Source organism: Setaria viridis, chromosome 3, assembly GCF_005286985.2.
Source record: "Setaria viridis chromosome 3, Setaria_viridis_v4.0, whole genome shotgun sequence".
NCBI classification, from domain to species: Eukaryota; Viridiplantae; Streptophyta; class Magnoliopsida; order Poales; family Poaceae; genus Setaria; species Setaria viridis.
This window is the reverse complement of record NC_048265.2, coordinates 16,607,497-16,624,542: the sequence shown is the minus strand read 5'-3', so window position 1 is coordinate 16,624,542 and position 17,046 is coordinate 16,607,497. Positions and strand designations below refer to the sequence as shown.

At 46.5% G+C, this 17,046-nt stretch overlaps 1 protein-coding gene and 1 pseudogene across 2 annotated transcripts; one reads left to right on the top strand and one right to left on the bottom strand.

Annotated features, from left to right (window-relative positions):
- Positions 1 to 5,119: 5,119 nt before the first annotated feature.
- On the bottom strand, positions 5,120 to 7,478 carry LOC140222176 (protein ALP1-like; annotated as a pseudogene).
- Positions 7,479 to 12,695: 5,217 nt separating this feature from the next.
- LOC117851046 (kinesin-like protein KIN-10C) lies at positions 12,696 to 16,934 on the top strand. 2 transcript variants are annotated; one of them, XM_034732947.2, is made up of 13 exons: positions 12,696 to 13,025; positions 13,336 to 13,501; positions 13,598 to 13,798; positions 13,882 to 14,053; positions 14,137 to 14,342; positions 14,425 to 14,729; positions 14,819 to 14,910; positions 15,268 to 15,440; positions 15,553 to 15,599; positions 16,123 to 16,144; positions 16,227 to 16,295; positions 16,407 to 16,445; positions 16,562 to 16,934. In XM_034732947.2, exons 1-13 carry the CDS (start codon positions 12,844 to 12,846, stop codon positions 16,604 to 16,606), a joined length of 1,719 nt encoding a protein of 572 aa, XP_034588838.1. In that variant the 5' UTR covers positions 12,696 to 12,843; the 3' UTR covers positions 16,607 to 16,934. The 2 variants fall into 2 exon arrangements, with proteins under 2 accessions (XP_034588838.1, XP_034588837.1); XM_034732946.2 differs by having other exon boundaries at positions 12,698 to 13,025; positions 15,265 to 15,440.
- The last annotated feature ends 112 nt before the right edge of the window (positions 16,935 to 17,046 follow it).

The window sequence follows — 17,046 nt, the reverse complement described above, 5'->3', positions numbered from 1 at the left end:
ATAAAGCGCCTGGCTAATTCAGATGAAGCGGCACACCACACTAGCCTAGTTATAAAACAAAGGCACGCCATATTGGGCTCAGAAGGCCGGGCCTAGTTTTTTCCTTCGGGGAAAGTTGGCAGAGTTTTCGTGTGATTTTCATTGAGTCGTGGGCCAGGTTGGATAAGAGCAAGCCCAACGCAGGCTACCAGATGCGGGGCCAGCTAGTATGCGTAGATATATCGCTGAAAGATTTGGAGGCGTCGGAGAGCCTCAGCGTCGCCTCGCCTGTCGCCTCGCGCCACGTGTCCACGGAGGCCCGCCACCTCTGCGTCCGCTTCAGCCTTCAGGCGATGGGGAGCAGCTGCCGCCGGCCGTACGCTTCGTCGTGGCCTCTTGAAGAAATCGAGCAAGTGGGCTGGCCCACACAGCGCGGTTCGGCTGTCGCTCCTGCCGCCGCCACCGCCGTCCTCCTCCGCCGGCCGCACCTCCGTGCGCCGACCCGACCGCCATGGGAGCCTGTGCGCCGCGCCGACCCCTGCGCCACCGCGTCCCCGCGAGCCGCGGAGCCCGTGCGCCGCGCCCGGCCACGCCAGCCCCACGCCCCCGTGCGCCACCCCGGCCTCGCGGCCGCCGCGAGGCCGGGCGTCGCGCCGACCGCCGCGAGGCCTGTGTGCCGCCGCGGGGGCTCGTGCGTTGTGCCCGGCCGCGTCAGCCCCCGCGCTCCCGTACGCTGCGCCGGCCACCGCGGGACCCGTGCGCCGCGGGGGCCATGCGCTACGTCTAGCCACGCCGGCCCCGTACTCCTGAGCGCGGCGTCGGCCGCCGCGAGCCCCGTGCGCTGCCGCGTGGGCCCGTGCTGCTCCGGCCGCCGCGCCACCGCGCCCACGCCGCCCGTGGGCCCTTGGGCGCCTGCCACCGAGCGGCGCGGCCGGTGCCGCCGCGGTCGAGGTGACAACATGGTGAAGAGGAAAGCTTCCGTTCGTGCACCTCGCCCCACCCCACCTCCGTCGTCACTCGCACCGTTGCCCAACAGATCCGCCGTCGTCAACCCTCCGGAGCTGGCCTCCCTTGAGGCGGCCACTCCACTACCAACGGGAAGCACCAGTTCCTCCCGCATCGTCTTCTTCGTCGGTGACCCCAGCACCTCGGCCACCATCTGGTTGGGACGAATTCGGTCGATCCAATCACTGTCATGCCAACCCGCAATGGAGGTCGTCTCCCATTCCAGCTTGGATTCTACACTGCCGCTGCACTCCTAGAAGCCCACACTCATACTCAATCTTGCTGCCGTCCTCTGCCACCTGGTGATACCCACCCCCGGTGACTCCCGTCACCGCGTCGGCGTCCCATTCACGCCCAGCAACAGAGGTCGCCACCGCAGAAACAGGCAGGCTGCCCCCATCGATTCGGCCTCCATCTCTGCTCTTCTTCACGGTGACCAAGGTCCTTCGCGGCTCCATCTCCATGCCGCACATGTTTCCATCAACACAGCCGCTAACTCACGTCGTGGTGCTCCTCTCTCCCGTTGTTGCCATTCTTTTTTCCATCCCCAGATTGATTGATTGCCTGCTTTAGGAATCAGGACACAGTTGGTTTCCATTTCAGCTTGCTAAATAATTTCTTCTCCAAATTATGATGTCTGCACAGTTTTTTTCCTGCTAAATAATTTCAGTGTGCCTTCTTTTGCAGGTGCATTCCTCACAAAGGTATGTAATGGGTCAGAGCTCTCTCCATTTTTATGATTTAGCTTCTTAGTTCCAGGTTCAAGCCCTACCCTCCTGATTAGTTAAATATATTAGTGCTTATGCCTGACCCAAAGGTTGTTGTGTGGCCTGCAGATTTGAAAAAATGTGCTCTGTGCAAGATATTCCTTACCTGGGCTACCAGATAAAGCCTGAAGCCTTCCGAAATTGAGAAGCCGATATATGCACATATAGTTGATTCAACCAGTACAGATGCAGCCTATCATGATTTTTGCATCCATGAAAAACCCAAGCTAATTACATAAGCTGAATAACTGTTCTGACCTCTCTTTCTTCTTGCTCCATTTCATCTTGTGCATAGCAAATATTTGAAGTGTGTAGCCTAAGGACAACTCTGAAATATTAAAGATGTGTTGTTATACTTTAAAGAATTATAGGCTAGGAGAACTTCAATGAATGATTTAATGGGGAGCTAGGGTGCAGTGCTCTGGATCATATTTGTTTTGATGCCTCTTGCCTCATTAATGGATTGAAGTGATGATTTCATCAAAAACCAAACAATTACATGTGAAAATCAAGTCCAGTCACAAGTATGGCATTTACTAATTATGCTTAGTGAGTTTTCTTTGCTCTCCAGTATAGAAAAGTTCAGAATCCATTTGCAGCTTGCATCTTTTTCTGTATGCTGCAGTTTGCATCTCTGAACGATGCTTCTTAAAGTAATTATCATTAATTACTCTTCCTGCCCTTTCTTTACTTGATTTACAGAGTACAGGAAATTTATGGGCTCTTTTATTTATTTCTTTACTTACATTTTGCCAAGGGTCTGGTCCGCGGCTAGGGTTCCCTACCAAATCTTCATTTTGTTCAGTACCAGATCTTTGTGTGTTACTTCTCTATGAATAGCATACATAAATGTATCTCACTGTTCTCCATGTTTCAGGCTTTCCAAGTTGTCGAGTTCATGCGTTCTATGTAGTGGTGGAGCTTGACAACAAATTCAGAGGGGGCCAACACCTGCTAGAGGAAATACACATTGCTATTGCTCTATTGATGCGTCCATTTTTGTGGATTTTCTATCCTCATGAAACGAGAGTGTCATACTTCCTTCTTCTTGATGTAATAATTTAGGGAGCTCTTGTGTGGTCGAGAAAAAAAAATCAAACCAAGATTTGTCTTAAAACCTGACCACATCCGTTTAGGATATGGTCTCAAACTCTCAATGATACTTTACTGGGAAATACCATAGCTTTATTGAGCCATCTGCAACCTTTGGACCCTGTGAGGCTGTAACTCACGTTTTTTTGCTTTGGTGTCTAGGATATCAACCGATGTGAGTTATGCACCCATTTTCTAAAATTTCATGGCCTACTATCATCAGTCGCTGCCCTATAGTTCATGATATGGTGGTTAATATTGATATGCAGAGCGGCAGATAGCAGTGTTGGCTGCCAGCTGCTAAAGGGTGTGATTGGTTCTCTTCCCTGATGAGCCTGGCTCGCACCAGGGAACCAGGTCGACCGGAACTAGGATCTGGGGATGCAAAGAGGTCATGTTTGGTTGTCGTTTGAGTTGAACCAGGCTGCGAAGATACGGTGATTGGTTGCACGTACGAACCTGGAATTCAAAAATCAGACGCTGTTTGGTTGATCGCATAGAGGCGGTTCCAATCACCAATTGCATTGATCAGGTGAAGTTACCTGTCAGTGGTCAAACATAATTTTTGAGGAAACTAGAGTTTGTAACTAAACTAAAATTACTTAGACTTTGAAACTAAAACCACAATTATTACAGCTTGAACTAGGATAATTAAAGCCTCTAACAACATTAAGATATATTTACAGTCCCATTGGGCATTCTTTATAATAGGTCGAGGTTGCGCCGGTAGCTCTGCAGCTTCAAATTTTGCACCATGAAAAGCTTGCATGGCTTCGTCTTTGGTCTTGTACTTCTTGTAGCATGCTCCCTTGAATCCATTCACCTGATCATGGCAAGCCTCCCAGCTGGAGTACACTCCAGTTTGACGACCAACACTGACAACGTACCAAGCCATGTCTTCTACAAAAATGGACAAAACAAAGTATCATTGGCCTTACAAATAACCTGACAAGAACTGCTCAGATTCAGAAAATAGAAATGACATATCATTGGCAAAAGGCTAACGCTCAGATTCAGGAACAGATGAAAGCATATAGCAAAATGACAGAAATTAGCATAGAACAAAGTATCATTGGCCTTACAAATAACCTGACAAGAACTGCTCAGATTCAGAAAACAGAAATGCACATATCATTGGCAAATGGCTAATGCTCAGATTCAGGAACAGATGAAAGCATATAGCAAAATGACAGAATTTAGCACAGATTATGAATTAGATGAAATCATGTTGCAAAATGACAGAAATTAGGACATAATTGAGATAAATGACTGAATTAGGAATGTACTGATCATTTTTAAAGGGCATAAGCTCATATTCTGAATTATATGTAAGTAGGTAGCAAAATGACAGAAATTAGAACAGAATGTAACATGAACTTATCATTGGCATTGGGCATATGGTCACAGTAACATTAGAACAACACAACAAGTAACTGCAGAAATCAGGAGCCAAATGCTTAGACTGGCAATGACATGAAAGCAACAAGCAATAGCAGCATCATTGCAATGGGCATATGCTTAGAATGAAAATAACAATAAAGCAACAGCGACATCATTGGCAATGGGCATATGCTCATTCATCAACACAGCAGCATCATTGGCAATGGGTCAGTCAGTCATCACATCTGATGAATCAATGTTCAGTCACTAATCAGCTACCAGGAGGCTACCAACAGAAGAGGGTCAGGCTGACTGCACAAAAGAATGAAGGAGTTGACCAGGAGGCTCATGCAAAAAAAAAAGCCACCATCTGATCAGCAGTCACTGCACAAAAAAATAGTCATTGCACAAAAGTAGGTCTTTGCACAAGAGCCTCACTGCATGTAGAAGTGCTTTGCCAAGTAGGTCCTCAACCACAACACCCTGTGAGAACCATTCATCTTGACAAAAGCAGCACCATGAGCCTTGTTGCCAAGAAGGTGTTCATAGGCAGCCATCAGTTCTTCATCAGTGAAACCAGGCATGAACATGATAGCATCATAGAGATCAGGGTGCACATCCTCTACCTTGGTCTGAATAATGGCATTGGCAACATTGTTGACAGCATCAGTCATCCCAGTCATCACCAAAATATCCCCCTCACTAAGCATGGATCTCTTCCTCTTGTTCCCTGCTTCTGAACCAAGAGGACCAGCAGGTTGACACTTCCCTGCCATATCATCCAGCTTGATATGGTTATTCTTTGAATCTGCAAAGTTAGAAGGGGACCCCAAAGGTTCACTGGATCCCATAGCAAATTTCCCTGTTGCCAACCCATTCCCAAAGATCACCTCCATCTACTGGTAGTTCTCAATGGGCTTGTTCAACAGTTCAACATCCTTTGGGTGTGCCTGAAATCCAAACAAGTAACACATCATCAGTATATGCAAAATTGGGTATCTTACAAAACAGATGAGGTAGTAAACATAAGATTACCTGCACATAGCCCTTGTAGTGCTTATCCTCCAAAGTGATCATGAAGTTGTCATCATCCCACAGTGCACCACTTAGTTCTCTCAGCTTGATCACCCTGACCCACCTCTGTCTCCACTTCCTCAAATGGTTGTAGACCTGAGTCCCTGTAACCTCAAGCCCTGAGAACTCATTGACACTCTTGGCAACTTGGTTCAAGTGCACTTCCTTGAACCCCTTGTCAGTTCTCACACCAGTAGAGATTAGTTGACATAAGCGGTGAAGCACAAATGCAGACATCACATTAGTCCACCTCATAGCAGCCCTGGGTTACTACCCAGCACCACCAACACCTGCAGCCACGCCTCCAGCAGCTGCGGCAGCCTGGCCAGCAGCTTGAGGTGCAGCCCGGCCACCAGCATGGATGGCAGCTTGGGCAACAACCTCAGCAGCCTCAAGTTCCTCCATCAGGTCAAACTGACCATTCACTTGTGCCATGTCCTAGTAAACATCATTACATGTTGCCCATTGCCTCAGGAAATAGTAAAACATCATTGCATACAACCTAATGCCTCATGTATGTGCAATAACTATACACCAATGCATATAGAAATAGAATGCACATATCATCATTGCATATAGCCCAAAGCCTCATGAAAATTAACAGAATGCACATATCATCATTGCATATAGCCCAAAGCCTTATGAAAATTAACAGAATGCACATATCATCAATGCACACTTGTCCATTAATTGTAGTTCAATTGGTTGTCTAATGCCTCAAAGTGAGAAAGAAAAATAAATACAAGAACAGGAATAACATAACATCATAGCATAGTTGTCCAATGTTTGAAGGTACAAAAGGAACAGAAACATTACAACACCATAGCAAAGTTATCCAATGTCTACAAATGTGAATTACACCTACTAGCCCACATTTGATTAGCCCATTCATCTCTAACAGAAGCCCAAGCTGCATTGTCATCAACAGGGATCCCATGACCATTAACAGAATTAGGCTCCCATGTGGACTCAAGAGGAATAACCTCATCAGGTCCATGCCCCAGAATCCAATTATGTAAAATGCAACAAGCAATGACCAACTTCACTTGTGTCTTGAATGGATGAAAAGGTTTGTAGTCAATAATGCGAAATCTATTTTTTAAAGCCCCAAAAGCTCTTTCAACCGTAACACGCAGACTAGAATGCCTCAAATTGAACAGCTCCCTTGGATTGGTTGGGTAATTTCTACCACCAAACTCATTAAGATGATATCTAGTACCCCTGTAAGGAGATAGGAATCCAGGACGGCATGCATATCCAGCATCTACCAGATAGAATTTCCCTAGAAAGATTACAAACAAGTATTAGTCCTAGAGTCAACTAGTTTGTAACTAGGTTTATGGAACTAATTTAATTCATTACCTTGTGGAACCCTTAACCCATCCTCTCTCTCTAGTGCATCTTCTAGAATGGTGGCATCATGTGCAGAACCCTCCCAGCCAGCCAACACATAAGTGAACTTCAAGTCAAAGTCCACTGCGGCTACCACATTTTGAGTTGTATAGTGTTTCCTCCCCCTAAATGCTGATTGCATCTTAGCTGGGACTCTAGCATAGATGTGAGTGCCATCTATAGCCCCAACACAATCCTACATAAACCCAACAACACTTAATTACAAAATTTTTACTCAATTATGCATTATTTGTGTCATATGGATACTATTGTGTTACCTTGAAATATGGGTACCATCTTGAGCTGTTTGTAATCTTAAGAGGTGTCTCAGTTGATGGAGCCTTAATCATCTCATGCCTAAGTTCACCAATTGCATACAACACCTCTTTGAAATGTCTACTTATTGTCTCTACAGATCTCCTCCAACTTTCATGGATAACTCTAAACCTTTGGTTATGCCCAACAACATGGAGAAACATAGCAAGTTGCTCTTCTACACTGCTATGTATGGTATCTCTAAGCAAGTCCCTGCCCCTAAACAAATTACATAGCCTGAAGAAAGGGGCTCTTCTCATGCGAAACATGTTTACATACTCTACATCATTACAGTTATAAATTCTATTCAAGTTTTTTTTGCCTTTTCTCATCCATAGCACTCATTGGGGCATAACTAATCTGAGGACGTGAGGGTTTAGCCATCCTAAGCCTATTCAGGAAGAATGCATACATGGCAGCCACTAGAGCAGCTGCATGAATAATAAGCATGCGTCTCTTGTCTTCAAGAGCCATCTATATGAATAACATGCAAAATAAGGGTCACTGACATGGGCAACAGAACCTCAGATCAATATATAAACACATCGTTGGCATGGACAACAGAAGCTCAGATAAATATATAAACACATCACTGGCATGGACAACAGAAGCTCAGATAAATATATAAACACATCACTAGCATGGACAACAAGACTGAGATCAATATCTAAACACATCATTGACATGGACAACAAGGCTCAGATCAATATATGAAAACATCACTGACATGGACAACATGACTCAGATCAGTATTGTAAAACATCATTCACATGGACAACAATAATAAGATCAACATGAAGACATCATTGACATGAACAACAAGGCTCAGACCAATCTAAAAACATACCATTCACATGGAAAAATATGCTCAGATCCATATACACGCATCAACATCATGAACAAGTGTGCTCAGAGTATGCTCACATATCAAACAACACTGGTAGCCATCATTTCAACCACATAGTAACCATCGACAGCATGGTTTTAGGATAACATGCGCATGCACAGAGGGGCAAGCAACAAGGAGAACAGTGTGTGAGAGGACGGGGAACTCAGATCCGCAACCGAACCACGAACAGATCGGTGGCGTCCGGAGGAGGGGGAGTCTGATCGGCAAACCTAGCAACCAAAAAAATAAGTAATCACTCAGAACCGAACCTAATATCTCAGATCGGGTGCGTAAACTAAAAAATCGTACATACGAACCAGTAAAGAAATCAGATCGGGTCCTTAAACTCAAGAATCGTACCTAGGAACAACCGAAGAACTCAGATCCAGTGGGGGCCTGCATGTGTCACATAAGAAAAGCACCGGTCAGTGGGATTATCGAACCCTAGGGTTACGGTTTTGACGAAATCCGAACAAAGGATGCAAAAAAACTTGCCTTGCCCAACAGATCCGTCAACAACTCCAACCTGCGAACCAAAGAAAACCCATGGGGGTGGTAGATCAGGCCTCCGAAGATCAAAAACAACAACGAAAGGGGACAAGGGTCCAACCCTAACCTGCGAGCCGTCGGTGGAGGAACAAATCTGCGCGAGAGGGAAGGGGAAGGGTCGGGGTCGCCATTTATGGCCGCGGAATGGCGCGAAATCGCCCGATAACCCTAGCGAAGGCGCCAAAGCTTCCCGCGTGCACGCGCGAAAGCTTTTTCGCCCGCCGCGCGCTCGCCTTGCACGCGCCGCACCCGCTCTGGGGAGAAGGTCGAATCGGCCACACCACGGGAGCCAGGCTCTGAGGGTATTTTTGCACCCGGCGAACCAGGCCCAGCGAAAGGCCCAGGTAACCAATCAGGCCTTAGTCGCACGTGGGGAGCCCGGTTCCGGGTATGTGCGAGCAACCAATCACACCCAAAAGAGACCCCAACTGTGCAGCAAGGTAGATAGTCTGGTTTCATGCTAAGTTCTTTTTATGGTTCTGACGCTCCTTAGTTCCACATTGATATTTTCATGTTAGCTTAATGGCCTCGTTACTCGAACAACCATATTGGATAAAAAACAAAATCATCTAATATATATCATTTGTATCTAAAATTCGGTCATACTTGCTCTTCTTATTCTTATTTTTGGGTGTTTGGATACTAGGTGCTAAAACTTTAGCAGTGTCACATCGGATGTTCGAATGCTAATTAGGAGGACTAAACATGAGCTAATTATAAAACTAATTGCAAAACCATGTGCTAATTCGCGAGACGAATCTATTAAGCCTAATTGATCCATCATTAGCAAATGGTTACTATAGCACCACATTATCAAATCATGGACTAATTAGGCTTAATAGATTCATCTCGCGAATTAGACTCCATCCGTGCAATTAGTTTTGTAATTAGCCTATGTTTAATACTTCTAATTAGCATCCAAACATCCGATGTGACAGGTGCTAAACTTTAGCAGCGAGTATCCATACGGGCCTTATTCTCAATTTATCCTTGATAACCAAAATTTTGGTCTACTACAACATTGTTCATTTGACAAAAAAGAAATATTGGGAACACTTAATTTGGTTTGTTCCATCTATTTCAATTTTCCCACCTATTTGGTGGGTTCCACTTTTTCATTATTATCTCAATTCTGCAGTGAAAAATGCTAAAAATTTGGTGCCATATCTCCCTTCTATAGGATTCTCTACATGTATCCAGTATCCCAACCGATCCATGCACGTCCTAGCTCTTCTGCGCGTAGCAAGCGCGGGCGCGGCAAGGCGCGCCTCCCGTCCTAGTGTGTATGGGCGCTAGAAGAGGAGGAGATTGCTGAGCATTTGTCCATGATACCCGAGCAGGAAGCTAGGGGTTGGTTAGCGGAGGTGATGAGCATACTCTTTCAGATGAAGCAATGGCACGAGTAGCAGTGACCTTGTGGGCAATCTGGTACTCGCGGAGGAAAGCAATCCATGAAGAAAGTTTTTAGAGCCCATTGTCCGCACATTGTTTCATCAATAGGTTCTGTTCAGACCTCAAACTGGCTCAGGATCGAGTTAAGCCTCTCACGACACCTAAGGTCGAGATACCTTGGTGGATTGCACCGCCTGAGGGCTTTGCGAAGATAAACGTAGATGCTGTTGTGGCCAAGAGTTCAAGCAAGGCATCTACGGCTGCAGTAGCAAGGGATGCTAATGGAACTTTCATGGGCGGTAATAACCTGGGAAGGTTATGTAGACCCGGAGATCTTGGAAGCTATGGCGTGCCGCGAGGGATTAGCTTTACCTAACGACCTTTGCTTGGGAAAGATCAGGGTAGCAAGTGATTGTCTCAATGTTGTCAGAGCCATTGGAGAGGCTGGTATGGGCCAGCATGGTCGCATCATCAGGGAGATCAGGACGTCGATGCAGGGCTTCCAAGCAGCCGAAGTGGTACATGAAGGACGTGCGGCCAACGACGATGCTCACAAGCTAGCTAGGGGCTCGGTTTATGACGTGCATGGAGCATGGTAGGCGTGTGTGGTTTCTTTCTCTGCCTGAGGGCGTTTGTAACACCTATACACCTGTGAACTAATCAAGCAGGTTGTATTCTCCTCAAAAAAAAAACTAGATGTTGAAGACTTAGAGGCTACTTACCTCACATCGCAGACCAACGCCCATGGTACTGCCAAGGCTACTTACCTCACATCGCAGGCGTATGATTGGCTTCCACTCCGTTCCCAAGGCGCGCTTGTCAAGTGCTTCTGCTTTTTGTCAGATGAGGCAGCGGCTACCCCTGCAAGACTCTCTAATAGTCTGCGAGGCTACTGCTAGTGCTGATGTGGAGGCTAGAGCTCCCAGACAGCATGGAGTGTTGGGCCTGCTCTAATGGCCTCTCAGTTTTGTTTCATAAGTAAGTAGAGTTGCAGTGAAAAATGAGCTAGATGGCGAGAAATGATTTAGGCCCTGTTTGTTTTCACCCTCCTAAAATTTTAGCTCCTAAAAAGTGACTAAAAAGGGACTAAGGAGCTAAACACTATGACTAAAAGTGACTAAAAACTTTTAGGAGGCTTCAATTTCTTTAGGAGATCCACCCCTCCTAAAACCTCATAAAGCTCATCCTGGACCCCCACTGCCCCTCGTTTATTGCCCCCCTCTCTCTCCCACCCTCCCTCCCGCCTAGCCCCTCACCGCCATTCCGCCCGCCGCCGACGTCCCTCCCCGCCCGACCCCCGCCGGCGGCGTCCTTCCTGCCGCCGCACGGCAACCCCCACGGCAACCTCACCCCCGCCGCCCCCGCTCCCTTGCATCGCCGCACGGGCCGTCCGGGCGCTCCCCCGCCAGATTCGGGCGAGGGAGGACTGGGAGGGGACCGGGGAAGAAGGGGAGGAGAGGGCCACGGCGGCCAGGATTCGAGGGGAGGGGGCGGCGCCAGCGGGAGGAGGGGAGGGGGTGGTGGCCGGGGAAGAAGGGGAGGGGAGGGGCGCGGCGGCCGGGTAGGGGGCGACGGCCGGGGGAAGGAGAGAAGGGAGGGGCGCTGGTGGAAGGAGGGCGTCGACCGCCGTCGGCGGGGGCAGCGAGAGGGAGGGGTGCCGGCGGGAGGAGGGTGCGTGTGTGCAGGGAAGCGGGAGGAGGGGATGCGGGCAAAGAAGGAGCAGGAGCATGAGGAGGGCAATATGGTTATTTTGCCATGACATTTATTGCTTTTAGTCAGTTTTAGGAGGTGGAACCAAACATGCTTTAGACCATGGACTAAAAACTGACTAAAATTTTTTAGGAGCTAAAATTTTAGAAGGTGGGAAACAAATAGGGTCTTAATCTTCAGAGGCGTCCAGCTGACAGTTCTAATAGGTAAAGTTTTTTTAGGAAAGAGTTTGCTCATGTTGTTCCATGAGCAAACAAGCACAACATTTGCATGACCCAGTGGCTAGATCTCATTGTATAATTGTTTTGCCCTTTTTTGTCTCTTAGCCTCTTTTTGTATTACTAAATCTCAAAAACAATGATTTTATACAATTTCCTTTCACGCGATACGTGATTAAAAAACATTAAAATGGATGACATCCACATCTAGCGTTTGTAGCCTTGTAAGAGCATGCTCGTCAGCAAAGTGTATATTTGCGGGTCATAATGTTAGAAACTCATAGCCCAAACGGCACAGCCACATGAGCTCTTTGGCCGGCTAGCCAAATCAATTTGCTCCCCCCCACGTTTGGCCTTGGCTCTATCGTCGACTATATCCTAGGGGCGCTAAATTTCTGCATGGTTGGATTCCAATTTTTGCCCAACCAAAAAATAAGGATATGCCAAAGCTGGATATAAAATTTTGGTATTCACTTGGTTTAGCACCAAAATATGACAATCAACACTTTTCCCCTTTGTGAGTTTTAATAACTTTCTAGTGATTTGCTATTGCTTTGGTTTAAAATATTGGTGTGCCAATTTCTTAGTAATGGACTAATCGGTAGCCAAAACTTTTAGACATGCTTTGATTTTGGTTGGATAAATTTTGGAACCCAATCAACTCCAAAAATCAGGATGGCAAGTTGGCAACCGAACACCGGCCATATTTTTGACGTGCCAAATTTTCGTCAGACCTTTTTTTTGGGCACAAACCAGTGTGCCGAGGTGGATGCTGATGCTGGACTCCCCCCAGGCCCCAGACAGCCAGCCAGCCGGTAGCCCGGTAGCGTTGCAATTGCAAGTATGCAACGGAATCCGAGGTGACGCGGACGCCTGCCCGTCATCAGTTCCCCCTGATCCACCACGCACCGCCACCGCCACGGCGCCACCCGTGTTCAAATTCGAACTGCCACCACGGCCCCCGTCCCCAACGGTCGCCGTCTTCCCCACTCCTCGTCTCGTCGTCGCACCGCACGACACCCACACGCCCGACTCCGACTCCAGCCGCCTCGCGCAACCCCCGCGTGACCCTCCCTCTCCGATGGCGGCCGCCGCCGCACCCGCTCGATCCGCCGCGCCCTCCTCGCAGCCGGTGCGCGTCGTGCTGCGCGTGCGCCCGTTCCTCCCGTCGGAGGCCACATCTGCGACGGCGCCCTGCATCTCCCTCCTCGGGAGCCACCCCGGCGGCGAGGTCACCGTCCAGCTCAAGGACCAGCACACCAGGTACGCCTCCTCAGCGCGCCCATCATCAGCGTAAGAATTGGGGCCCTCGGAGTCCTGCCTGCGCTGATCTCAGATCGTCACACTTTGGCACCCATTTAAGCAAAATTGCCTGAAATTTGTTTTTTCTGAAGCGGCGAATTGGCTGAAATCAGTGAAGTACTTACGGAAAATTCATTCTAACATAGTTTGCTCGAGAACAAACTGCAATTTGTTGTTCCGCTACTAATTGTTTGCTAATTGAGTGGAGGGCCTTCTAACTTGTTTCATGGTCCTTCCTTAGTTGATTTGGTGTACTGGTCCATTTATGCAGTCGGAGCGAGCACTACAGGCTGGATGCTTTCTTCGGTCAAGAGGATGACATCAACCAGATATTCGATAGGGAGGTCAGGGCAGTGATCCCAGGCATCTTCGAGGGGATCAACGCGACAGTTTTCGCCTATGGGGCAACTGGCAGCGGCAAGACCTACACGATGCAGGTGCCTGCTATTCTCTTGACTGCAATGTGTTTGACGAAATGCCGCTGTTGGCAAAACAACCTGTCACTGAAACCTGGCTGATTGGCTGCCACGCAGGGCACGGAGGATTCTCCGGGGCTCATCCCTTTGGCAGCTTCGACGGTCCTGGCGCTCTGCACTGGGACATGGTGCTCCGTGGAGATTTCGTACTATGAGGTGTACATGGAGCGGTGCTATGACCTGCTGGAGCCCAAAGCGAAGGAGGTCATGGCATTGGATGACAAAGACGGCAACATGCAGCTGAAGGGCTTAAGCTGGGTAATGTGATGCTGCTTGGTGATTGTTGAATGTGTTTGTTGGAATTCAGCCTGTTGCTTACTGTTGTCCGTTGATGGTTCAAGGTCCCCGTGCGATCTATGGAGGAATTCCAGGAGCTCTATTCCATAGGTGTCCAGAGGAGAAAAGTTGCCCATACTGGACTGAACGACGTTTCCAGTCGGAGCCACGCTGTACTCTCTCTCAGGGTCAGCGCTGATGTTGTCAAAGGAAAGTTTAACCTCATCGATTTGGCTGGTACGTCTCTCTGGATGGAGCCACACATGCTTAAGCTTTATCCTTCTAGTTTACCTCATGCCATGCTTGATTGTCGTCTCTAGGTAGCGAGGACAATAGAAGGACTTTCAATGAGGGGATTCGCCTTCAAGAAAGTGCTAAGATCAACCAGTCATTGTTTGCACTGTCCAATGTAATTTCAGCTCTAAACAAGAATGAGCTCCGAATACCCTATAGAGAGAGCAAATTGACCCGCATACTACAAGATTCTCTAGGAGGCAGCAGCCGTTCTGTGATGATAGCATGCCTGGTGACTTTTCCACACCTTATTTTATTATTTTAACGCATGTCTCATATTGTAGAACTTTGCTAATTGTTTCTTGTTGTTGCAGAATCCGGCAGAATATCAGGAGTCAGTCAACACAGTAAGTTTGGCTGCACGATCACGGCATGTTGGGAATTTCACATGCTCAGCAAGCAAGCAAGAAACTCCTAAGGTCAAGGTTGATATGGAAGCAAAATTGCGAGCATGGTTGGAATCAAAGGGGAAAACAAAGAGCATCCAAAGAATGGATGGTCTTTTCTCCCCAACCGCCAGCAAAACTTCATTTTCTGTGAGCCATATGAAGCAACCAGCGTCTTCCAGAATCTCGTGTAGAGCCAAGGCAATGGATCAAGATAGTGGTAAAATTAAGAAGTTAGTATTTCTGATCATTTCCTCTTTAAATACTACATGGAACCATACATAGTTCTTAACTTCTAATTTCTATGTCTTCTGCTGCACAGGATACTTTTTGATCCAGAACCAGAAGTCCATGTACCCATTGAAAACATACCATGGGAGCACATGCAGAACGAAGTAAATACACCAAAGAAAGGTACTTCATTCCAAATTATAAGTCGTTTTGACTTTTCTAGATGCATAGATATTATTATGCATCTAGACATGGGGTATATCTAAGTGCATAGCAAACTCTATGAATCTAAAAAAAACAAAATGACCTATAATTTGGGACAGAGGGAGTACTTTAGAAAAAAAACAGGAGAGTATTGTATTTGTTCAAAATAGTGGTTACATATGTACAAAGTTAAATAAATCAAGAAACCAAGACTATCTATAATCAATAAAAATATGAAAGCTGCTTGCAATTTACTCACAGCAAACTGTGAGATTTTTTTTCATGTGTACTTTGTTTATCATGTATGAGTCTGATGTGCAAAGTCTTATGCAGCAGTGCTTCCTTCAGTAACTCCATGCAAAGAAAAGCATGAAGCTTCTCTCAGGAAAGCTCTTTCGCCGATTTCTTCAAACATGGAGCCCCAAACTCCAATAGAAACACCAAAAGTCGAGAAGATTCCTGGTGCAACACCACTAGATAAATTCAATGCACTAGGGTCTAACCTAAAGGTTTGTGGTCCCCCTTCTCATTCCATAGACCAGCGATTTGCTACAGTTTAAGATTTAGCAAAAAAAATTCTCGAGCACGCAAGATTTAGCAGTTGATGTTATGTCTTTTCAGGAAGCTCTTGTTCAGCAGTACCTTGACTTCTTAAACGAGGGAAACAAGTAAGTGCAATTCTTCAACCTTTTGTTTGGCGCTCCAGTGTTCCTGATTCTTGCAGGTTCTTGGCTTTATACATGCATGACGTGGCTGATGCAGTACTTATTGTTGAAAAACTGTCATGCATTACATGGCTGTCTAGCTTTGGTTCTAGCTTCAACCTTTACAAATCAACATGGACATGTCAGTTGTGGGGGTGCGAACACCACAAATTAACTAAGGGTCCTTTGCAAACGTGGCCTGGCATTTGGGATGCTTATGTGATTTCCTAGTTTTTAGTTCCAGTTATTTGCTCCCCTAGGTGTTGGTTTGAATGAGAGGCCAAGCTACATTTCTTCTCGTTATGACACTTCAGCTGGAATCCTGCCATTCTCTATGGTTTTCTCGTCAAACAAACTCTGACTATTGGGCTTGTTAATCTAGTAGGGTACATGAACTTTCTGTTCTTAGACTGATTCATGTCTCAAAAATATTCAGCCTTTTTTCCAGTTTCATTCTAACGTTCTCTTCCTTTACCTATGAATGCAGGGAAGAGTTACAACAGTTGAAAGTATGATCCTTTCATCTTAGAGTATTTTGATCACTGTTATTTCAGCCTTTTCTTCTGAATAACTTCCCTGCTTGTTTGTTAGGGAATTGGTGCGAGGAGAGCAGAATATATTCTGGAATTACGGGAGGAGTCACCAAGACCATTCAAAACTGTAAGATTTTGTAGACTACGAAATAATATAGATGTTATTCTTTTCAAAAGAAAAAAAGGAAAAAGAACCAAGATGTTTAAAATGACCTTCTAACACAATTTGATTGTCCAGCTTGTGGATTTGGAAAATATCGGCCTCTCATCAAAACAGGTAACTTTTGTGCCCAGTCTCTTAAGGCGTGCATCTCTGGCCTCTTATAGCATATTCTTTTGTCCAGTTACATAGAACCTGTAACGCCTTTGGTTTTCGTCATTGTGCTCTTGTAGGTCCAAGACATCCTGAGGAAGACGGCCTCTGGAATCTTCAAATGATCACCAAAATTGATGTGTTCCAGAGTAATGGAGTAACATGCCCCTTGTGGCGTATTTCCCGCAGGAAAAAAAAAGATCACCAAAATGGATGTTGTACTGTAATTTGTTGTGATGCCGCATGCCGGTGAAGTTAGTTCAATCTTGTGTTGATGACTTACAGGCAACGTCCAGCTGCTTCTTTCAACTAGATCGCCACCTTTGGCCTTTCAGTGGTCTTTGTAGAATTGTAGCTGAACTTGAACAACTAATTATAGGAGTTGTGCTGCTACTTTGCATGGAGCAACGAGTTGCTCCTCCTTGACGTTTCTGAAATGTTCTCTTTGCTGAACTTTTCGTAGGCTGCACCATGAAGTTTGGGAATACCTCTTGCTCTTTGTTGCAGAACTATGAGAAAGCGTTTCTGAAATGTTCTCTTTGCGGAACTTCCCAGGCTGCACCAT

Excerpts from the sequence above, each read along its gene's own strand:
- LOC117851046 (XM_034732946.2), top strand. The coding sequence starts at position 12,844 with ATGGCGGCCGCCGCCGCACCCGCTCGATCCGCCGCGCCCTCCTCGCAG. Across the intron at positions 13,026-13,335 it reads CTCAAGGACCAGCACACCAG|TCGGAGCGAGCACTACAGGC; the intron begins GTACGCCTCCTC and ends CCATTTATGCAG. Across the intron at positions 13,502-13,597 it reads GCAAGACCTACACGATGCAG|GGCACGGAGGATTCTCCGGG; the intron begins GTGCCTGCTATT and ends GCTGCCACGCAG.